Source organism: Protopterus annectens, chromosome 10.part0, assembly GCF_019279795.1.
Source record: "Protopterus annectens isolate FY-2018-M chromosome 10.part0, PAN1.0, whole genome shotgun sequence".
In the NCBI taxonomy this organism is placed as follows: domain Eukaryota; kingdom Metazoa; phylum Chordata; order Ceratodontiformes; family Protopteridae; genus Protopterus; species Protopterus annectens.
The window spans coordinates 1,522,214,285-1,522,238,458 of NC_056744.1; the positions used below are offsets into that span (position 1 = coordinate 1,522,214,285).

General features: G+C 46.0%; 1 protein-coding gene across 5 annotated transcripts in view; it reads right to left on the minus strand.

Annotated features, from left to right (window-relative positions):
• LOC122813704 (zinc-binding protein A33-like) overlaps positions 1-24,174 on the minus strand; it is a 1,378,975-nt gene that overhangs the window by 1,073,653 nt on the left and 281,148 nt on the right. For all 5 annotated transcript variants that reach the window (XM_044086163.1, XM_044086164.1, XM_044086162.1 and 2 more), the window contains exon 4: positions 19,389-19,411. In XM_044086163.1, the coding sequence (XP_043942098.1) occupies positions 19,389-19,411 (23 nt within the window). The remainder of the gene's footprint in view (positions 1-19,388; positions 19,412-24,174) is intronic.

Sequence of the window (24,174 nt, forward strand, 5' to 3'; positions counted from 1 at the left end):
AAAGGAGGGGGTGAATCCATATTCATCAAGGATACCTACACCTCCAGGTTAGTGGTGTAGCATGATACCTCCGAGATCATCCATGTGCAACTAACATCAGGCAAATCTGCAATGCAAATTGTGGCCTGCTACAGATTACTCTCCATGACCCAGGACCACCACTCCACCTTTCTGGAGATACTGGAAAACATAAAGGTCCTACTGAACACCCTGATATTGGGCGATTTCAATTACCATACCATTAACTGGGAAAACTACTCAAGTACAAACTCTCAGGTCCAGCGCTTCCTGGAATTTATCAACTCAAATGCCCTGGATTAGCTGGTAAACTCTCCTACCAGAGGTGAAAACATATTGGACTTGGTCATCACCAACATGGGCGACAGCTGTTCCACACCAGAGGTCAACCCGTCACTGGTTAGATCAGAGCATAAACTAATCACTCTGGATGTCCACACCACACCACCACCTCCAACCAAGGAAACCACAGTGAAAAACTTTTCTATAGCAAACTTCACCTTACTTAAGACAGAGGTAGTAAGTTTCACAGCCCCCATGCTAAAGGATAACAGTGTCCAAAGATGCAGGAACCTTTACAAATGCACTCTATGAGCACCTACAAGGATGCATGGATCGTGCCATCCCTAGCAAAACCAAGACTCGTTCCCCTAAGAGAAGGGAACCAGTCTGGTGGAACCCTGCCATAAACAGGCTATACAATAAGAGGAAACTAGCTCAGAAAAAAAGCAAATCCCAAGAAGAAAAGACATCCCTGATAAGTATCAGTAAGAAAAAAGAAGTTATGTACTCACCATAACGTTCCATCTGAGTAGGTAACTTCATTTGTCAGCAACCTGTGGGTATCGGATCCGATTTGGATCCGAGCCGGCAGCTTTCCTAGCAAAAGATTAGAGCTCCAAGCTCCTCCCCCTACCCATAATACCCTGCTACCTCCCTCTAGTCCTCAGATCGAGTTTGCCATAATATCACAGAATACTACAATAACAAAAGGAAAAAACACCCGAACATCCTAACCTGATGTTATCTGGGAAGTGAAACACAATAATCCTTCAAGGACGAACTACAGGTCAGGGAGAAGGAGGAGGGGTTGGTTGCTGACAAATGAAGTTACCTACTCAGATGGAACATTATGGTGAGTACACAACTTCTTTATCTGAAGCAGATAACTTCATTTGATCAGCAACCTGTGGGACAGAGTCCCCAGCTACCAACAACTTGGGAGGTCCTCATAGAAGGATATTCCGCAGCACTGCAGAGACAAAAGATGCCCTTCCTCTGGATATTAGATCCAATTTATAATGTGTAATAAAAGTATGAGAGGAAGTCCAAGTAGCTGCTGAACAAATGTCATCCAAAGGGACCCTCGACCAGAAGGCAGCAGAAGTAGCCACAGAACGGGTGGAGTGTGCCCGAACCCGCACGGGCTCAGGTCAAGCAGAGCTTCTGTATGCGAGAAGGATGCATTGGGAAAATCCACCTAGCTAAGGTTACCTTTGTCACTGGTTTACCCAGAAAGGACTTAGCAAATGAAACAAAGAGTTTATCCAATTTTCGAAAATAAGAAGTTATGTACCTACCATAACGTTCCATGTTAGTTGTCTTCTTCTCACCTTCTTTCTTGCTGGATGGGTTCGGAGCTGATCCTTGGCTCAGACTCGGCCAATACTAAAGCTCGAGAGCTAATTCCACCGGCTCGAGGCTCCCCTATATCCCACAATGCTAGGCGGTAACTACTCAGATCTCTTTTGATAGCTAAACCAAGCAGTTCTGGTCTCCATAGAATGGAGAAAAAGAACCCACCTCTATATAAACCTGAATGTAAGCTACCACAAACATAAAAGGGGGAATAGAGGTGGTAGAACATGTGGGAAGGAAAATTCCAGAGGGAGATCCCAAAAATTCCTATCTGTCTGTCCAGGCTAGGGGGAAGGAGGGTGGGACGCAAGAAAGAAGGCGAGAAGAAGACAACTAACATGGAACGTTATGGTAGGTACATAACTTCTTAATGTTAAGTTGTCAATCTCGCCTTCATTCTTGCTGGATGGGACCACGTCCCTAGCACCTTATTCCGGGTGGCCTATCGGAACAGACTCTTGAGAACAGTGGAACCAAAGTTGGCATGGTTTCTGGAGGCCATATCCAATTTGTAATGTGAAATGAAGGTATGAGGAGAAGCCCAAGTGGCTGCTGCACAAATGGAATCTATTGGCAGCCTGTCCTGAAAAGCTACAGATGTAGCTAATGCCCTAGTTGAATGAGCTCTAGGTCTTGAAGGCAGTTTTTGAGGTCTGATTTCATAGATGAAGGTAATTATAGAGGTAAGCCATCTTGATAGGGACACTTTAGTAACTGGAAGGCCCAATTTCCCTTCCGCATAAGACAGGAAAAGCTGATCAGATTTCCTGAACTGTTTAGTCCTGTCTAAATAATATCTAAGTTGGCGGTGAACGTCTAGAAAATGTAACTTTTGTTCCGACCTGTTGGAATAGTCAGGGAAAAAGACGGGGAGATCAATCGTTTGGTTCAGGTTTGTCTGAGAGGAAACCTTAGGTAAAAAGGATGGATTAGTCCGGATGGATACCCTATCTTTGTGGAACACTAAGTAGGGAGGACGACTGCACACAGCATGAAGTTCAGATACCCTTCTAGCTGAAGTTATGGCTACTAGAAAAGTGTTTTCCATGACGGCAACTTAAGAGAGCATGAAGCCGCTGGTTCGAAGGGTGGAAGAATCAGGGATGCCAGAACCAAATTCAAGTCCCATTGAGGTGGGGGATCTTTGATTGGGGGTTTGAGCAGAAAAACACCTCTTAAAAAGGCTTTGCAGAGCTTATGGGACATGATACTGGAGTCTGAGACACCTACATGAAAATTAGATATAGCAGCTAGCTGTACTCTAATGGTAGATGAAGAAGAGCCTAAATGAAAGAGCTCTGCCAGAAAGTCTAGGATAGACTAGATAGGTGCAGTGAAAGGGTCTATATTTTTTGATGCTGCCCAGAAGGAAAAATGTTTCCACTTACTATTATAAATCTTCCGGGTAGAAGATTTGTGAGAGGCTATCAAGATGTTTCGGACTGAATGAGAGATTAAGGGAAGCCTGGCTAGGGTAGGAATTGGAGAAACCATGCTGCAAGGTTGAGAGAATGAAGGGAGTGGTGCAGCTGGCCCGACTGGTGGGTCAACAGATGTGGCACTGGGTCCAGATGTCAAGGCTGCTCCAACAGGTAATGATGGAGGAACGGAAACCATATCTGTCGAGGCCAGTAAGGGGCAATGAGGATCATTGTAACTCTCAAGGAGATAGCTTTCTGAATTAATTGAGATATCAGTGGAAAAGGGGAAAAAGCATACAGAAGTCCCCGGGGCCAATCGCGGACTAGAGCGTCTCTGGTGTGATGGCCTGGTAACGGGAAGCGAGTGAAGAAGACGTGACACTTGCTGTTTTGGGGAGAAGCAAAAAGATCACAGCAAAGCTGGCCCCATCTTTGGAAGACTTCTTCCAGCACTGAATTCTTCAGAGACCACTCATGGGGCATGAGAATGGCCCTGCTCAACTTGTCCGCAATCATGTTGGACTTCCCAGGAATGTGCGTTGCTATCAGAAAACGCTGAGAAGAAATCACCCACTGTCAAAGTCTGTTGACATAAGGGGTAGGATCTGGTTCCGCCCTGTTTGTTGATGTACCACACTACGGACATGTTGTCTGTCTGAATTGCAATAGTCCCTGTGGGAAGAGAGTCGTGAAGGGCTTGCAATGCTAAAAGCACTGCTTTCATCTCTAAGACATTTATGTGCAAGTGGCACTCGAAAGATTGCCACGTGCCCTGGACTGTCCTGCCCTGATAATGCCCCCCCCACCTGATCAGGGAGGCATCCGTTGTCACCGTGGCGACTGGGGGGGGGGATGAAGGGTCTTCCCTGGAGAACCTGATGTGATGTGATCCACCAAGACAGTTGATTCTTGCATGATTGAATTATTAATATGGTGTGAGACTTCGGGAGCTGTTGGAAGGACCATTGAGTAAACAGCATCCATTGGAGGATCCCTCATGTGGAAGCGAGCTAAGGGGAGAAGGGTGATAGTAGCTGCCATGAGTCCTAATACCTTCAAAACTAGCCTGGCTTTGACCTTGTTGCATTGCAATAGAAGGTAAACTTGCTTGCGGATGTCTGACACTCTTTGCTCTGTAAGTCTGGCAGAAAGATTTAGTGTGTCTAAGGTGGCGCCTATAAAGATTGAGAAGGCGACAAGGCAGATTTTTCGAAATTTATTGAAATGCCTAGAGCTTGGCAAGTTTGGATGGTGAAGTCTCTGGATAGAAGCAGTTGATGTCTGGTGGTGGCGGTAAGGAGCCAGTCGTCTAAATATGGAAACACCTGGAATCCTTGACGTCTCAAGTGAGCCGCGACCACTGCCATGCATTTGGTAAACACTCGGGGGGGGGGGGGGGGGGGCTGTAGTGAGACCAAAGGGCAGGGCTCTGGACTGGTAGTGACTGTCTCCCAGCCTGAAGCGGAGAAATCTCCTGGAGCATCTGTGCATCTTGATATGGTAGTACGCATCCTGAAGATCTATCGAGCACATCCAATTGTCCTGACACAAGAAGGGTAGAATGGACTGTAGCGTGACCATCCGGAATTTTGTTTTTTTGATATAATTGTTTAAGTTGCTGAGATCCAGTATAGTTCTCCAGTCCCCTGTTTTTTTTGGTACCAAAAAGAATTTGGAGTAGATTCCGGATCCTTGCTGGTCTGCTGGGACTGATTGGATAGCTCTTTTTGATAGCAGCTTTGATATTTCTAGTGCTGCTTGTTCCCTTAGACTGGGTGGAACGTCTGGAAGGGATCCTTTGGGTTGGGATGGGGTGTGAATTAAGGGAATTTTGTAACCCTCGGATACGACTGACTGTACCCATTTGTCTTGGGTGAGGGAAAGCCAGGCTTTTGGGTACAGTGATAATCTTCCCCCGACTGCCTCCAAAGGTGGACAGCCGGGCAGCTCCTCAGGGATGCTGAAAGGGTTTATCAGAGAAAGTTTCTCTGCTACCCTGGTTTTGCGGACCTCCTCTGCCTCTAGGGCGGCATCTATTGTTATTCCCCCCTCTGCCTCTAGAGGGGACTCGACCTTGTGCGTCAGATGAGACTCCCTGGGGTTTGCGGAATCACATTTTTCCTCCCTTCTGACCTTTAGGATAAGGCCTAGAAGGGGCAGAAAAACAGACTCCCACGGCAGAGAGAGTCTTACCTTCCACCTCACACCTGGTCAATGTATCCTTCACCTGAGGACCAAACAACGTTGAGCCATCAAAAAGGGGAATTGGTGAAGGACGCCTTGAAAGGGTCCGCAAAATTGCACAGCCGCATCCAGGCATGACGTCGTAAAGCTACACCTGTGCCTGCGGCCCTACTCGCCCCATCAGCAGCATATGAGATAAGCCACATGGAGGAGTTAACAATCGAATTCAGGGATGCCAACTGGGAGTTCATTTTGTCTTGGACCCATCAGCTGTTGGATCCTGTATTGCTTCACCCATATCTTTGAGCAAATCTCTCTGGAGATGGGTGAAGTGACACAAGTAGTTCAGCGACCGCATCGAAATGGTCGCTGATGAGAACATCCGCGTACCGTACCTGTCTATGGTCCTAGACTCCTTATTAGGAGGATGGACAGGTACCGAAGGATCGGCTAACTCCTTCTTAGTGGCCGCGGCCACCACCATGGCATCAACAGAGACACCTTTAGATAGAAACTCTTTATCCTTAGGGGCAGTAATAAATTTTGACAGCCTCCTCGGGGTGGGTTCCAATGAGTCAGGGGCCATCCCAGCCTTCCTTGCCACCACTTCCATAAGGGGGTCAAAGGGAGGGGACACCCAGGAGGTGGAAGGGCGAGAGCCAAACGCCTCGTCCTCTGAAGGGTTAAGGGCGGGCCAGTTCCCCTCTGTTTCAGGATCTCAAGGATGTCAGCGAAGGAGACATCCTCAGAGATGGACCGAGGGGAACCTTCAGATTCCTCCAAGTCAGTGTCAGAGGTGATAGACTCGGGGGAGTCAATGTGCTTCCTCTTGCACTGTCTCTTCCGAGGGGGCTCTCCTACCGGATCAGGAGAGGCCTCAGAAGAGGAGGAAATTCCCAATGGGGAAACCTGAGGAGCTGGCTCTCTGCGGTCTGATACAAGAGGGTGGGTAGAAATCACCGCTGGCACTGAAGAGGGAGGAGATGAAGGAGCCGACTGTGGGGTAGACACTGGGTCTAGCACGCTCCACATGACCTATCAGGCAAGGCCGGAGGTCCCCACTCCGAGGAGACAAGGACCCCCCCCCGGCACCGACAGGGACGGCACAGAGGCTGATGTCGGAGCCGAACTCACCAGCGCCAACGCTCCGAGACGGAGAACAGGGTCGGACAAGGGTCCGATGCCACTCGCCCCCTCGGAGCCGACGAGGGAAGCTCGGCGCCGAGATCCCTCCAATGAGGAAATCGGAGCAGATGACGGAGCCAAAAGGGAAGGTATCTGTTCCGATGCACCGACAGTCACGGCTCCGATGAGCCCCGGCTCCGAACTCAAAAGGAGTCGATAAATTGAGGGACGGAAATAGCCGCTGACTGCTGAGTAGGGCTATGCAGCATTTGGGCCAGTGCCTCGGACTTGAGAAGTCTACTCACCACCCTTTGTAAATCATGGTTGGACAGCCTGGAGGACCGGGAGGAATGAGATCTATGGCTTCATTCCGATAGAAGAGGGGATCCCGGAGCCGAGTGAACGGAGCCGATGGAGGGGGACCTAGACCTCTTCTTCGAAGATGGCTCCGATAAGCCTATCGGAGCCAACTGAGTCTTGTCAACCTCGGCTCCGACCAGAACCGATGTGATAGTATGAGGTTTGGAAACATTGGCTCCAGCCGGAGCCGATGTCGAAGCAATTTTAATGCTTCCAGGGGACGGCTCTGAGACTGGAGCCGACTGTCTGGAAGTCTTAGAAGGCTTCCCCGACGCAGACTGGGTCGGGGGGCCTTCAGGCTTTAACAAGCCATGCCTCAACTTATTTTTGCGTTCCTGCAGGACTCTAGGGCTGAAACCGTGGCATACAGCACATGAGTCCTGCAGGTGCAAAGGTCCCAGGCAATACACACAAGAAGTGTGACAGTCTGTCAGAGATATTTTCTGACAGCACGAATCACACTTCTTGAAGCCTGAGACCTTGGAGTCTTTAGACATTCTAAAGGCTAAGTGACAGACAACACACACACACACACACACACACACACACACACACACACACACACACACACACACACACACACACCCTTAAGAAATGTAAAATTCCAGTCACTCTGAAGGACCAGGGGAAGGAGGAGAAGAGGGCCTAAGGCCTAAAAGTTAAAAAAGGGAATAAAAAGGGAAATTCTAACACAAGAGGGACCCGATTTACACTAATGGACTATTTTAACTAAAAACTATACAAAAGGGAAAAAATAGGGGTTGAAAAAGAAGTATCTTTAGCAAGAAACTTTAACCTGCCAGAGCCGGTAGAAGAAGCACCTCATCAGCTAAGCAGCAAACGAGATCTGGGTAGTTACCGCCTAGCATTGTGGGATATAGGGGAGCCTCGAGCCAGTGGAATTAGCTCTCGAGCTTTAGTATTGGCCGAGTCAGAGCCGAGGATCGGCTCCAAACCCATCCAGCAAGAATGAAGGCAATATTGACAACTTAACATACAGCCGTTCTGTGTAAGTAAAATCACAACTGTCTATATACATCCAGACAATGAAGTCTATACTCTCCTTTGTTGTGATAATTAGGAAAGAAGACAGGCAGATTGATGGATTGGTTGATGTTGGCTTCGGAAGCCACTTTAGGCACAGAGGAGGGATTAGTCCTGATGGAAACTGTCTTTATGAAAAATGATGTATGGAGGCTTACTACAAAAGAGTCTGAAGCTCCGATATCCTTCTAGCTGAGGTAATAGCAATCAGGAAGGCAGTTTTCCAAGATACATACTTTAAGTCAACTGAAGCTGCAGGCTCAAAGGGGGGGGGGGGGCAGTCAGAGCCTGGAGAACTAGGGTTAAATCCCATGGAGGAACTGCATCTTTAACAGGGGGTCTTAACAGAAAGGTACCTTTCAGGAATGCAGATCTTAGAGGAAGCTAGGGGGCCAAAATTATTTCCAACGTGGAAGTGGGAAATAGCTGCCAATTGAAATTTAACAGTAGAAGAACTAGCCCCTTGATGAAACATACGGGATAGAAAGTAGAGGACTGCTGGAACAGGAGCTGTAAAAGGATCCAAATTCCTATGCTCCGCCCAAATAGAAAAGTGCTTCCATTTACTCTTGTAGACTTTCCTGGTAGAGGGCTTATGAGCGGCCATCAGGATAGCCTTAACTGAGGATGAGATAATTAGGAGTCCTAGCCATTAATGGAACTGGATCAACCAAGCCAAGAGCTTGAGGTTGTCCAGGTCGGGGGGTTTTCAATCCCAAGGGATGAAAAATCAGATCGAGAATGGGATCTAAGATCCAGGGAGGATACACTAGATGAGACCGTAGGCATGGGAACCAGATTTGACGAGGCCAGAATGGGGCTATGCGGACAACTCTGCTCCCCAACTGACGAGCTTTCTGCAAGAATTTTGTCATCAACGGAAGAGGAGGATAAGCATAAAGAAGACCGGATGGCCAAGAATGAACCAGAGCGTCTCTGGGGATTTCCCCTGGTGGGGGAATTAAAGCGAAAAACTCGCTGCACTTTGCGTTCGAAGGTGACGCGAACAGATCACAGCAAGGTTGACCCCATCTGAGGAAGATCTGTTTCGCTACTAAGGGGTTCAGAGACCACTCGTAAGGTGAGAGGATAGTTCGACTCAGCCTGTTCGCTAGAATGTTTGACCGACCCGGTATGTGCGTTGCTATGAGAAAGCCATTTGGTGGATATCGACCATTCCCACACTCTCATGGCATCTCGGCAAAGTGGGTAAGATCTGGTTTCCCCTGCTTGTTGATGTACCAGACCACTGAGATGTTGTCTGTTTGAACTGAAATAGTCCCTGGAGGAAGAAGGGCATGGAGAGCCTGCAACGCTAGAAGCACCGCCTTCATCTCCAGAACACTGATATGCAAAAAGGTCTCTGTGTGAGTCCACGTGCCTTGGACAGATCTGCCCATGCAATGCCCCCCCCACCCGAAGAGAGACGCGTCCGTGGTCACTGTGACTAGGGGTGGGGAAATGGAGAAGGGGCACCCTTCCCGGAGGTCCCTGGAATGGAGCCACCAAAGTAGAGATTCCCTGCAAACCCTGCTGAGGGAATAGGGGAAGACAGGGGGTGACGTAGGATGGACCACTGGACCTGTAAGGTCCATTGAAGAATTCTCATATTCAGACGTGCGAGCAGTGACAGGTTGACGGCCACTGCCATGGACCCCAGAGCCCTCAGGACTAATTCCGCTGGAGGGGCCAATGATTGTAGAAGAGCCAAAATGTGGAGGTTTAGGTTGCGGAGTCTGTCCGTCGTCAGAAAGACTTTGGACTGAATTGTGTCTATCCTGGCCCCTATGAAATCCAAGATCTGAATAGGCTAAAGGGAGGATATCTTGTGGTTGATCGTGATCCCTAGATAGTGGGCGAGATGTAGGAAATAGTCCCTGACTGAACATAGTAGATGCCTGGTGGGGGTGGCTAGGAGCCAGTCGTTCAGGTAAGGAAAAACCTGTATTCTCTGAAGCCTCAGGTGGGCCGCTACAACTGCCATGACCTTGGTGAACACCCTGGGGGCTGTGGTGAGACCGAAGGGTAGGACCCTGAACTGATATCGGCTGGCTCCCAGCCAAAAGCGGAGAAACCTCCTGGATCGCCTGTCCATTAGAATGTGGTAGTACGCATCCTTGAGGTCTATGGAGCACATCCAGTTGTTCTGCTGTAAAAGTGGGAGAATGGATTGAATGGTGACCATCCGGAACTTTTCTTTGGCAACTGACAGGTTCAGTGTGGAGAGGTTGAGAATTGGCCATAAGTCCCCTGTCTTTTTTGGCACCAAAAAGAACCTGGAGTAAAAGCCTGATCCGGATTGCCCAGGGGGGGACGTGCTGGATGGCTCTTTTTCTTAGTAGCTCCTTTATTTCGAAGGCTGCTACCTCCCTCTGATTGGGTGGGACATCGGGGAGGCGCCCCGATCAGGGAGAAAAGGTTAGAAATGGAATTGAGTAACCTCTGGATAGGATTCGGAGCACCCAGCGATCTGTCGTAATGGACTCCCAATGTGCTAGGTGCTCCGAGAAGCGACCCCCCGACTGCCTCCAGAGAGGAGCAGTCGGGCAACCCCTCAGGGTTGCTGCGTGGGTCAATCGGAAAAAGGTTCCCTTGACCCGAAATTCTTCGGCCCCCCTCTGACTCTGGGCCGGCGTCCACCCTCTCCTCCTCTGCCTCTGAAGGATGACGGATCCGGAGTGAAATGGGATTGTTGAGCTTTCCGGAACAGCATCTTCTTCTGTCCTCTTTGGTTCCTGGAGAAGGACCTTTGAGGAGCAGAGAAGCAGATCCCGACGGCAGACGTCTTCCCGTCTTTCTCGCTCTGGAGTAGCGTATCGCAGACGGTTTTGCTGAAAAGCATAGAACCATCAAAAGGGGTGTTCACGAAGGATGCCTTGAAGGGTTCTGCAAAGTCGCAGAGACGGAGACAGGCCTGTCATCGTAAGACAATGCCTGCTCCGCTAGCTCTAGCCACTCCCTCCGTGACATGGGAGAGAAGCCGCAAAGAGGTGTTTGTAATCGACTTAAGAGTGGCCATTTGAGCCGAGAAGGTCCGTTTGTCCTCGGCTGACATGGACTCTGGAGGTGATCCAGCGTACTCTTTGATTAGGTCCCGCTGGACCCAAATTACATGTGCCATATCGTTCAGTGACCTTACAGAGAAGGTTGCTGAAGCGAACATCTGCTTTTCAAGGCGGTCAATCGTCTGAGACTCCTTGTCTGGAGGATGTACCAAGGAACTCTCTTGTGCTAATTCCTTCTTGGTGGCAGCCGCCACCACCATGGCATCTAATGGGGCACCTTTGCTCCAAACTGTCCTGTCTGTGGGAGGGCTGAGGATCATGTCCAGACTCTTGGGTATTGGCTCCACAGTGTCCGGCTCCTTCCATGCCCTGGTAGTTATGAGGTCCATCAGGGGATCGGCGGGAGGGGACACCCAAGAGGTAGACGGGCCTGCGTCGAACAACTCCAGAAACACAGACTCATCCGAGGAAGGCTTTTGGGCTGACCACCCCCCCTCTAATACGCAGCATTTCCATTGTGTCTCCAAAGGAGACGTCCTCAGGGGGGTGACCTTGGGGAACCTTCCCCTTCCTCTAAATCCGTGTCTTCTGTGAGGGACTCGGGTGAGTCCAAGTGCCTCCTCTTACACTTTCGTTTGTGAGGGACCTCCTCAGGGGGGGGGGGCTGTCCGAAGAGGGCTCACCCACAATGTCCTGTTTCTCTACAGGAACTATCTGGGACGTAGGCACAGGCTGTCCCTAGGGCTGGATGATGGAAGACAGGCCTGTCTGAGAGGGACTGGCGGGTGGATCTGTAGCAAGAACCTGGGGCCACGAATCCCTCAAAAGGACCCTCTCCATGACGTCGAATGCCAAGGGTGAGCTGCTCTCCCTAGGATCCGATGTGTGGATCGGCGCCGGAAATGACCCGATCGGATCCGAAAGAACAGTGCGCTCCAACCTCAACGGAGCCAAAGGCACACTGGCCCCTCCGGATCCAATGCTCAGCTCACGGCCCGAAAAGGGATTCGACAGACTCGAGGGTTCAGTCGGCGCCGAAGTAGGAAACACTGCTGGTGCTGACATCACTCCAGCTCTGAAGCTAGCCTGATCTGACAGCTCCGAACCCTGATAGCGGGTCGGAAAAGGAGCAATGGGGGTGAAAAATGGGGTTGAGCTCCCCCCGGAGGGGGGGGGGCAAGAGCACTCCCATCTGCAGCTGGGCCTGAAGAAACTGACACATCATCCAGTCCATGTCTGCATCGGATAGACTTCTAGTTGACCTCATGAGGCTGCTGAGGCCGGCCGGGAAGGCCGCCTAGACTACCTTGAAGGTAACCGGGTCTCCTCCTCCGGCTTCGGGGAGAAACGTGCATAACGAAGCCAGGAGGGGGAAGACCCGGAGTCCTTAAGGGGAGAGGCGAGCTGCTTAGACGGCAGGGCAGAGGGAGTTGACTCGGCCGGCCTCTTGTGGCTACGATGCCTGTCCCTATCTCGCTCCTTGTCTTTCCTGTCCTTTTTTCTGCTGTCCCTTACCTCCTGAGCCAAAGAGGGAGTTTGAGTCCCAGCCAGGGGAGCGAGAGCGGTCGGTGGAGTGGCTGCAGCTGGTGCCACAGAAGGGGAGGAAGATGAAGCCGAATCAGGGGGCAAAAGACCCACAATGATTAGCTTGGTCCTCCTGTGCCTCAAAGCCCTAGGGTTGAAGGCTGCACAAACAGTGCAGCCTGACGAAAGATGGTCCACGCCCAGGCAAATAACGCACAGAGTGTGGCCATCCGCTAGGGACAGCTTATGGCCACACTCGGAGCATTTAGAAAAAATAGCTTTTGGGCCTTCAGACATTTTAAAAAGAAAGAACAGGCCCACACGGACACACCTTCACACACAGACAGAAGGGGGGAGGGGAAAATACAATTTAATTAAGCTAACATGAAAAACTATCCAAAATAGATTAAGGAAGAAAAGGGAACCCCACACACAAAGTTCAAAGAGATTTCTGAGAGAAAAAAGTTTAAATAACTTTTAAACTCGCAAACCCACGCTAGGAGCTCGTTCTCAGATGCTTCAAGAAGCTGCAGCAAACGAGATCTGAGGACTAGGGGGAGGTAGCAGGGTATTATGGGTAGGAGGGAGGAGCTTGGAGCTCAGATCTTTTGCTAGGAAAGCTGCCGGCTCAGATCCGAATCGGATCCGATATCCACAGGTTGCTGATCAAATGAAGTTAACTACTTCAGATCTAAGGTCCCTCATGAAATCCTCCAAGGCTAACTTCGAAAGAAAAATAGCCAAGGATTCGAAAGATAACCACAAAGCCTTCTTTAGCTATGTCAAGAATCGAAGTGGCAACTCACAGATATGCTCTGAGCTAGTGCAAAATAGCAGAAAATACACTGAACCCACTGATACTGCCAACATCCTGGCAGACAGATTCAGTGCAAACTTCACCCCCCTCTCACCCTCAAAAGGGCCCACAACAATACCGGAAAAATGTAATGTCCCGGAAATCACAGATGCAGAGGTGAAAACAGCCCTTTCAAAAGCACAGCGCCAATGGGGCTAGATGGTGTCCCAGGCTGTGTCTTGCACGAACAACAGAACGAACTAACCCCCCACCTAAACACACTGTTCAACCTCAGCCTCTCCAAGGGCTACATGTCCATAGAATGGGGCACAGCAACGGTTATTCCACTCAACAAAGGAGGGGCCACAACTGACCCTGGTAACCATGGCCCCACAAGCCTGACTAGCCTGGTCTGCAAGGCTAAGGAGCTATCATCATGTAACTCATTAACAAAGATATTGGGAACCTCCAAACACTTGACCCGACCCAGTTTGGCATTGTTAAGGGCAGATCATGCCTACTAAACCTGGTTGACTTCTTTGAGACAGTCACCAAGGCCATAGATGAGGGGAAGGTAGTTCACACAGCCTACCTTGACCTCGCCAAGACTTTTGACACCATTCCCCACTCTGGAATTATAGAAAAACTCACCAGCCTGAACATAAACCCCTACGTCATGAGATGGGTTGCCAACTGGCTTACAGACAGAACTCACACAGTAAGAAAAGCGGGCTCCAGGTCCGACTCAAGTGGTGCCCCACAATATTCGGTCCTGGGACCCCTAATGTTCGGCATATACTTCTCAGAAGTACAGGCAAACACAGGAGGACTATGGCTAACCAAGTTCGCCGATGACAGCAAACTAGGAGCCATAACTGACTCTCCGGCTGACATGGACATTCTCCAAAAGGGCCTTACTGAGACGGACACCTGGTGTCAAAGTCATAGTCTCAAGCTAAATGCCAAAAAAGCATAGTCATCGTGTGTGGGAAAAACAAAACACCCATGAATTACCACATAGGTGGCAGCCCCCTTAATACAGAAGGGGTAATTAAAAGCTCTGGGGACCCATGTAGATAGTAATCTCTCCTTTGACAATCATATTGCCAAAGTAGTTAGGAAATCCTTCTATGTAGCCCATCTAATTACTAAAGGGTTCACATCTAGAAATAAAGAGGTTATAGTGCCCCTCTACTCGTCACTCATCAGACCCATCATAAAGTACAATACCCCGTTTGGGATGTACCTCATAAGACACTTCCAACAGCTGGAAAGACCACAACAGTACCTCACCAAGAGGATTACTGGTCTCAAACATATGTCCTATGCAGCCCGACTGGAAAAACTCCAACTGTACTCAGTGGCATATCGCTTACTCAGAGGTGATCTCTTCCTGACTTACAAAGCCATGTCCAACTCAGAATTGATGGACATGCTCCACCTAAAGAAATCCAAGTCACTGCGAGCCACTCGATCTAGTAAGCTAAACCTCGCCACAACAATAAATAAAACATGCTGGAGGGATAGATTCCTGTCACAGTGACTCCCCATGCTTTGGAACAAAATTTCTAACTATATTAGGCAGAGCCCCTCACTAACACTCTTCAAGAGAAACCTTGACGAGCGGATGGGTAATAGAAAATACACCCCTGGGATCACTTCATTGGCTCTTCTTGACAGATGCTCAGTTAATTAATCAATGGGGCGGCAAAAGCTGACACACTCTGGCTAGGCTTATAAATGCCCTCGGGCAGATAGCCTAGTACCTACCTATAAACCTTTAAAACCCAACTTAGTTTTGTCTGACACGATAAGGAAACAATGCTATCCTAAAGAAAAAAAAGGAAGAAAATACCAGTGATGTTATGGCAAGGAATACAACTAGTAAAAAGGGAAGGCCTGTCAGAGACAGCAGAGAGGTACAGAAACAAAAAGGGCAAAAAATTAAATTACCAAGGAAAAGGGTAGAAAATAGGCCTAGGTTATTGGCGACAGTGAGAAAAGGCTAACTTGACTAAAATTTTAGTAATTTAGAAGAAAAACTGTCATAAAATCAGCAATTTACTACTTAGCTTTGAGAGAAATGGCTAATACGTCTGACTAGGAACACGGCAAACGAGATCTGAAGTATCTAGGAGAGGGGCATTGTGGGTAGGTTATTAGCTGAGAGTTTTTGGCTTGCGCGAGCTGGGAAATGGCCGTATTGGTTCCAAGGACGAAATCGAGGTCCCATCTGTAATGAATGAACAAAGATTTACAACATCAGATGTAATTTACTGTCTTCAGATAAAAGGTGGAGAGATGCATAAACCCCACATCCCAACTCTATCCAACAAATACAGCACCTTGTTTGGTGGATATAAAGCAAAGCTCTGTGCTGAAGGAGCCTTTTTAAGGGCAGCTTCTGTCAATAAAATAGTAATAATAATATGAGGAATCTGCAATCAACAGTTTCAGGCATTATAAGCCACAGACTCTTGTCTGGCCTCCTTGGAATTTCTGCCATAATGTCAGGATTTTCCCAAGACCTCAACCACCAGCTGCTCCAGTCTGCCAATTGGCAAGACCACCCAGAAAGAAGGTTTGGAGGGGTTTCTAAAGGCCTCTTACAAGATACATTTGGGAGAGAAAGGAAGGTTAGTGGGCCATCCTGTAAATAGGGGGAACCACCCAAGAAAAAGGCTCATGGATCTGGAATGTCTCTTTCAAGATGCATCATTGACGGAAAGGATAGTTAGTGAACGGAAAGGATAGTTAGTGAACTATTTAACATTTCTTCATGTTTGGAGGTTATTGGTGGCATGGTCGGAATAAACTCCCTCATCCATATCTGGGAAAAGCAACCACTGTGGGGAGTCCATGTCCTTCCTCTTGCACATGCACTTCTTGGCCTTCCTGGAGGTGACCAGTCTGAGGAAGGTGAAGTGGACTAATCTTGCAAAGAAATGACACCAGCATCCATTGGTGACCCTCCATTCCCCTCTGTCCTGGCAACAGAGATGGTGTATAGCTGAGGTACCAGCCAAATGTCTCTCTCTAGGTAAGGCAGAAATTAAACGCAGGTTATCAATAGAGCAAATATAGAGGAAACTGTGTTTTTCACTGGCACCAACACCACTACCACCCCCAACCTACAGAACTGACCTAAACAAACAGGATTGTAACGCCACACATACAAAGAAATATGGAAAGCTGGTCTCACTTTTGACCCAGATCATCAAGACTGATGAACCATCCAGCCTCGACGTTGAAATCAAGGGCACTGGCACTGAAGACTGAAAGGCCAATCGCAGTGATGGCAAGGCCAATCCTGAAAGGGTCAGTTTAGACACCGATGCACAGGGACTAAACCAAATGCCTGGGTTGAAGGATCCTCAGAAGCTGTTGACATTTTTGCTTAGTACATCAATATCAGCAGCAAAGTTGATGTCAATGTAATGGTTCCAAATACAGAAGTATTACTATCAAGAAAACACGTTATTCAACAGTTACATTGATGCCTGTAGGCCAAGCATCAATCTCATAGAGGACTGTAGCCAATTAGTGGCCCTGTAAGAAGTTATGGTAAACTGGTCTTGAAAATTGTCAAGAAGTGTTACCTCCAACTGCCCCTCTGTCACTGGGAGATCAGCTCTGTGACCACGTGTTGAGAGTTCAGAAACTGCCTACAACATCTTTCAGTCCTACAGAGATACTCCTACATGACCTGATGAACCCTGAAGAAAGAAGTCTGGAAGACAGATATTTTCCTAATTTCTACGTCTGAAACAAAGGAAATGCTGAAAGATCTAGGACAGGTGATATGGGAACTCTGAAACCAGAAAACATGAAGTTAAGTAACACCAGATGGAGAAGTGGCAGGAGCATCCTCATTACTGGGCTTCCTGAAGAGTAGCTCTGGAAAGGACTCTTAACTGGGACGGTTTATGTTTCCTTTTACTCTCTTCATTAGTCTTAGAGCATTTGACCAACACATCTACTCTAGGACCTGGAGGGGTCAAACTCAAAATAGATCTCAACATCGAAGTCAACAGAACTAAGTTATTTTTCAGCTTTTCCAAAGTCGCTCCACTTCAACCGATCTCTAACAATGGAGGATTTAAAAGCAGCTCATATGTCACAGTCAGATACGTGCCCATTACCTAAGCAAAGAAAGCAGAGTGTATGCTTGTTCTAGTCTTTCCATAAATACTATGTTATAACATACACAAACCCAGAATTATATTTTTGCTAAATGTCCACAGTCTGATCTTAGAGAGACTAGAACCTAGATATATATTGTTAGAACACTTGGGTAATCACTCATAAGCTTTCACACAACAGTAAGAAACTCCTCTCTGAGTGCATGTTTAGTGAGATATTTAAAGAAACATGTAAACATATGCTTAATTTTATGATTAGGAATATAACCAAAACTGAATATTTCTCAAGATGTGTAACTTACAGTGCAAATCCCAATGTTAGTTTTCTTCAGCAATATCTAAGGATTCAATTTATGCCATGCAACAGTTTGTAAGTCACTTGTTTTTGAAGTGTTAAGCACATATGGAAATATTGCTTACTTTCATAATTGTTAACAAACAACTAGCAAGATCTCCAATGTACTGTGACATAAGTGAACATTGACAATGAATTTTCCAGTCTCCTGAAATAGCATTTCACACCAAACTCCTCAAAAGCATGTAGGTCTTACAGTTATAAAAATATGAACTTAAATATGAAAATATGAACAAAAAGTGGCAACCAGATTCATTTCTCTTCTGCTGGACACTGCAGATTGACAGTCTTAGTATCATTTTGTTAATAAGTCCATGGGCTTACTAATACTGTCTGTTAATAGCTGGTAAGTCACTTAGTTAAAGAAGAGTAACCCACAAAAGGTCTGGATGCCATAAGGAACTATGAGTGTTAACTGAAGTATTAAAAAGGTGCTATAGGCTTGTGGATAACATCAGTGATACACAGAAAATAAAAACTACTGTCCAAATAATCCACTGGTGCAGAGTCAAGAAAAAAGCAATCCCCACAAAACCACAGAAAACTAAGTAGACTGTAAAAAGAGTCAACGTAAAGCATTAACATGCTTTAGAACTACAAAAAAAAAACATAGTTGACCTACAAAAAGTATGACTGTCAAGGAACTAGCTATGCAAAACCTAAATTGCAAGTGAAAGGGAGAAGCAAAAGTACACTGAAGAGGAAGAGTACAGGTCAGAAACAGTCCTGAAAAAATGGCCCGTGTCTCGCTGGAAAACAGAAGAAATTATATCAAGTCCAAATAAAACAATGCAAACAAACACAACCAATTTTTCTCACAGACGTTTAGAAATAATCTTATGTAACCTACAAACATTTTAGCAGAGGCAATTTTTAAGCATGTACCAAAAGAAATCTGGAGAAGAGCCTTTTCTGCAAATAATTATGGTCAAAGGGGAGAGGCCAGTAGCTTAAGAAAATGTTAACTGATGGGTAACCCAAGTCCTGCTAGCCTTAGACCTCTTGAATGACAAAGCAGAATTCCTATCTCGTATCATATTGTTATACATTCTCCAGCTCTTTGCCATAATTAGATAAGCCTCTGATTATGGCCCAAACAGTTGGCGTGCAATTAGTTGCAGAGATGCTGGAGGAGTTAAGAGGCAACATCTAGATATGAGCAGCTCATGACAGCTCACCCATCTAGGGGGAGGGGAGGTGGTCCTGTTCACTGCTCAGATGACACTTAAAAGGGAGTAGGTTTACTCCCAAAGTTCTGTGGGCCAATGCGACTAGGAGATGCACAGACATGTGCCATACTGGTATGTGATAGCATATGCTCTCCATCAAACCAGTGAGGGTAGAAGTCACACGGGTCCATGAAGAATGAGCGAAACAAGAAGAAGGTAGTCCACATGATCAGCAGACAGGCACATTCAACACTTGACTCTCACCTGTGAGAGGAATATCCAGGCTATTTAGCTCTCACTGTTAGCAGGGAATGAATGGGTCACAGGGCCCTGTCCCTACCCAGGAAACTAATGTGAATGACTAACACCCTGGATGAGGGAGAAAGAATGGGTACACATTGTGCAGGAAGGGAAGCCACAGAGCAGATCATGCAAACATTAAAATTTATATACACACACACACACACACACACACACACACACACACACACACACACACACACACAGTAATGCATTTTAAGGACAAAGTACATTGCAATGCATTATCTAAAATTAAATACTTACCATGGGCTGAAATAATACTAGGAAAGCAACTGCATGTACATACCTTTCATTCTCGGGCTTGATTTGCTGTATAAAAGAAAAAAAAAAGAAGAGGCATATCATGCATTGTTGAGCAGTCTCATTACAAAGAATTTTAAAGGAAAACTAATAAAAACATGAAAATGTAATTTTTATCACAGCTACTTTATATGAAATATTGACATTCCCAGACATTGTTCCCAATTTGTTGTATACCAACATGGCTTGAAGGGGATGGCTATATCAATATGATTTTGTTTTGCAAATAAACATTCTACTCCCACCATGTACCCTGTGTCAAAAGGAAAAAACTGCAGAGTAGTAATACAACACTAAAGCATATTTATTTTCAAAGCATGACAGGCTGAATAAAGCATGCAGCTGTTTTTCATGAAAAATACAAAAAGCTAAATTAAACTAAGTTTACATGTGAATATTATATTTGTTTCATAAAAACTGTGTTTGCTCTAAGTCTTGCAGCATAAGTTTTATACTCTTCTTGTAAATATTGGGTGTTGCAAATTTTGCAGCATGTAAAATGCACAAAATAAAAAAAAAGTTTACTGAGTCTGACATTACTTTCCAATGAAAAGCAAACTGAACTGTTAAGACACAAATCATATCAGCTTCTGAAATGTGCGTACATCTGCAACGTTTCTTGAAATGTTAATTCATGTCAAGGATGCAGAAACATGTTTGCACACCACCAACGCAAAACTACACTCTAAAAACAAGACAAGAGAATCATATACTTTTAAATTTAAACGGGAAGGACTACCCTGGATGCTTTTAAGATGAGAAAAAGCAGCTGCAACTACAGTTATTGACATGCTTCTGTACTATGTACAAGCACTATACATTCCTGAAATAAAGCTCATGCCACTGCAACATCTTACTAACACATGCTAACCCTAACCCTGTACCATACATTATAAAAATATCTTCCATGACACTAACAATACACAAGACATCTCTCATGTGCACACATAGACTCACCGATACACATACTACGCTAAACCCGTTTAATCCTTACTCTAACTTTAATCTGTCTACATTTGCACAAACAGTACAAGGCCTAATGCTGAAACCTCCAGAATATCTGAAAGTTTCAACATTATACTTCTCAAGCCGACCGTTTTCCGTACCTGTACATGCATTCAATGTTCCAGTCATCTGAAATCTTAAAAACATCAATGAAATGGAACTCTCAACTCAATTTCTATCATTCACTCCATCAATAAGCTGCCCATCTAATGGAGTAAATGAGACCTATGTATGTGCCCATTTATATATACATATCTCGCTTTTCATTGATAAAGAAAAACTTGTCAGCACACAATGAATTGAAAAATTACATAGAGCATATGGTGGAAAACAGCTACAGAAAACCAAAACAAGTATTTTTATAGAGTACAAACCCAGCTCATACCTCCCCAGGAGGGATTGAGCCACCAGTCTCAATTCCAAAATTACACAACAGTTGGTAAAAGGAAAAAAATCTTCATCCTGCTGATTGATGACCATGCACCTACATGACAAGAGAGACCACAGAGCAGTACTAATCAAAAAGAAAACAACCAAATTCACCAGTCAATTGTCTTTTTGATAAAGTTTGGAAAACTGTATGATAATCATATAAATACATGATTAACACCTGAGCAGCAATCTGCTCTAAGTCCGTTTCACTTAAAGTCTCTGGAAAAAAAAAAGGCTCGTAGAATAGAATATAACAAAAAAAATTTCTGCAAGTGCCTCTGCAGTGGGGCAAGCACCACATACTCCCACTAACTAAAATATACCAACTCTGGGATCACAAAATACTGAAAAAAGGGAAACTCCCCTTTCTCTTACATTCAGCAATCTATCAAAATATTAGTCTCCCACTGATTCTTTTCAGTTTAGATTCCATTTCATGAGTTTACTCATAATAGAACGCATTCAAAAAAGAATGACATTCAACCACCTGTGATGTTTCCATATTTATATACATACATTCTGAACTTAATATATAGCCAAACTATGTAGGTCTTTGTGGCCAGTAATTTGAAGTAGGCTGCCAGATAAAAGTACAGTTTTGTACCTACCATAAATGTAGATGTTCGAGTGTTCACACTGCTGCCGTCATCACTGTTGGGTTATCCTGCAGTCAGGAGGTCCCGCAGTCGGCCCGAGTTCCAAAGTCTTGGTCCAGCGTTAGTTGCTGTCGCTTCTTCCCTGATGTCAGTGCGCCAGGGGTATATAAGATGCATCAGACGCCATTTTCTTCAGTTTTTCTTGCCCCAGATGTCAGGTGTCCCCAATAGGTAGGCAAAACATATTTCTATATAAAAATAAAACAAAACCTTCACTCACAAGCAAATACACCACAGAGGTTGTATAGGATAGAAAGGAATAGACAAATCCAGCAAGTTCAGAGGGGATGGAGGGAGGGTAACCTGGACTGCAGCAGTCCGAACACTCTAACATCTACATTTATGGTAGGTACAAAACTGTACTATGTTCATAGTGTTACACTGCTGCAGTCATCACTGTTGGGTTGAATCCCAAAGCTAAGGACGGGTGGTGGAACTAGACAGGGTTTGGAGAAGCTAGTAGGCCCTGCAGAACTGCAGTGGCAAAGCCAGCTCTAGTTTTAGAGTATAGAGGTAAGTGATAGTGCTTGGTGAAGGTGTGCACTGAACTCAAGTGGCAGCCTCCAAAATATCCTTGTTTGGTATCCAAGTAGTAACAATTGCCTGTGAATGTCCAAAGAGTACAGGAGCCTTTCCCCTTTGTTCTGGGGGTTTGGATAAAAGGTGGGCAAATGAATGGCTTGGTTTAGGACCACACTGGATACCACCTTTGGCATAAAGGAAGGGTTAGTTTGTAAAGAGACGCTGTCTTGATGAAAAATGATGAAAGGCTCCACTGCCATTAGGGCCTGTAGTTCTGAGACTCTTCATGCTGAAGTTATTGCTAGCAGCAGGGCAGTTTTCCATGACAGGAACTGTAGATCAGTAGTGAAAGCTGGTTCAAAGGGTGGAAGTGTTAGCATTTCCAGAACAAAGTTGAGATCCCAAGTTGGTGTTGGTGCTCTCTGGGGCGGTCTTATGTTCTCAGCCCCTCAGAGGAACTGTCTTAGTAATGGATGGGAAAATATAGGAGGATCCGTGTTGAATTGAGCTGAAATAGCTGAGGCTTGGATCTTAATACATGAGAGGGAAAGTCCTTTGTGCAACATCTCAGTTAAATATTGAAGAATCTGAGGAATATTTGGGACAAAGGGATTTTGGCCTTTAGCCTGGTTCCAGGCTCAGAATATTTTCCATTTGTCTGAATAGACTTTCCTGTTGCTAGGCCTTCTGGCCTCCAGAATGACGTCCATCACAGCTTTAGAGAGTAAGTGTTGACTGGTTATTTAAGTAGTTTGCCATGCAGCCAGATTTAAAGTCTTGAGCTGGCTGTGTAGAATCTGATTGCTTTGCTGAGTGAGCAGGTGAGGAATTGTAGGCAAAATCCATGGTGGGTCTTGAGCCATGTTCCTTAGTATTGGATACCAGTGTTGGTGTGGCCAGTCTGGAGCAATGAGTATCATTTGTGGCCTCTCTAATCTGGCTTTCAGCAGCACCTTTGCCAGAAGAAGCAGTGGAGGAAAGGCATACACTGTCAATGTTTTCCAACTGAATGAGAGGGCGTCCACTTTCCAAGCTAGTGTGTGGTATGTCCTTGTGTAGAATTTCCACAGTTGGTAGTTTTGGGGGGAAGCAAACAGATCTATGTCTGGGCTCCCCTATTTTTGAATTATCATTGCGAATACTTGTGGATCTAGTTTCCACTCATGAGGATCTGTGATGTTTCTGCTGAGAGAGTCTGCCAGTGTGTTTTTCTTTCCTGGCAGGAATTGTGCTTGTAGTTGAACTTGGTAGGTCAGTGCTGTGTTCCACAAGGTCATTGCTTGTCTGCATAGGGGGTAGGAGTGTGTGCCCCCTTGTTTGTTTATGTACTACATCACTGTGGTGTTGTCCTGGATGTGGAAGGTCCTTGAAAGCTGTTAGGGCATTTTGTACAGCTAGCATCTCTTTTTGATTGATATGTAGATGCCTTTGGTTTGCAGGCCATTTGCCCTGAATACACTGTCCTGCCATGTGTGCTCCCCAGACATAATCCAATGCATCTCTTGTTATAGTTTGCCTGGCTGTGAGTAAGGTGAAAGGCTGACCCTTGTTGAGGTGACATGCCTGAGCCCACCATAGAAACTCCTGTTGAAGGCAGGGGATGAGTGTAATTATTATTTCCAAGCTGTGGCTGTGTTGAGATCATACGCTTTTCAGATACCATTGTAATTTCCTCATATGCACTTTTGCAAATGGTATTAGTAGTAGTATGCAAGATGACATGAATCCCTGCCATCATTTTGAAGTATTGAGTCAGATGTCTTTGCTTGTCTGGCGTGAGGTAAGCTATCTGGGCCGTTATATTTAAGCTGGCACCCAGGAATATTAAGTCTTGTGAGGGCACTAGTTTTAACTTCTTTTTGTTTACTGTGTACCCTAGGCAACTTAGAAGGTTTTTGACACACCAGATGCTTTAACAGAATGTCCTTGCTTTCTGCTTGAATAAGGCAGTCGTCCAGGTATGGATATATTTGAATCCCTCTTTGCCTGCAGTATGCAATTACTGGTGCTAGGCATTTTGTGAAGACCCTGGGCGCAGTAGATAAGCCAAAGGGCAGTGCAGAGAACTGGTAATGGGTTGAACCTGCAATAAGTCGGAGGTATCTTCTGCAATTTTGTCTGATAGGGACATGCAGGTATGCCTCCTTGAGGTCCAAT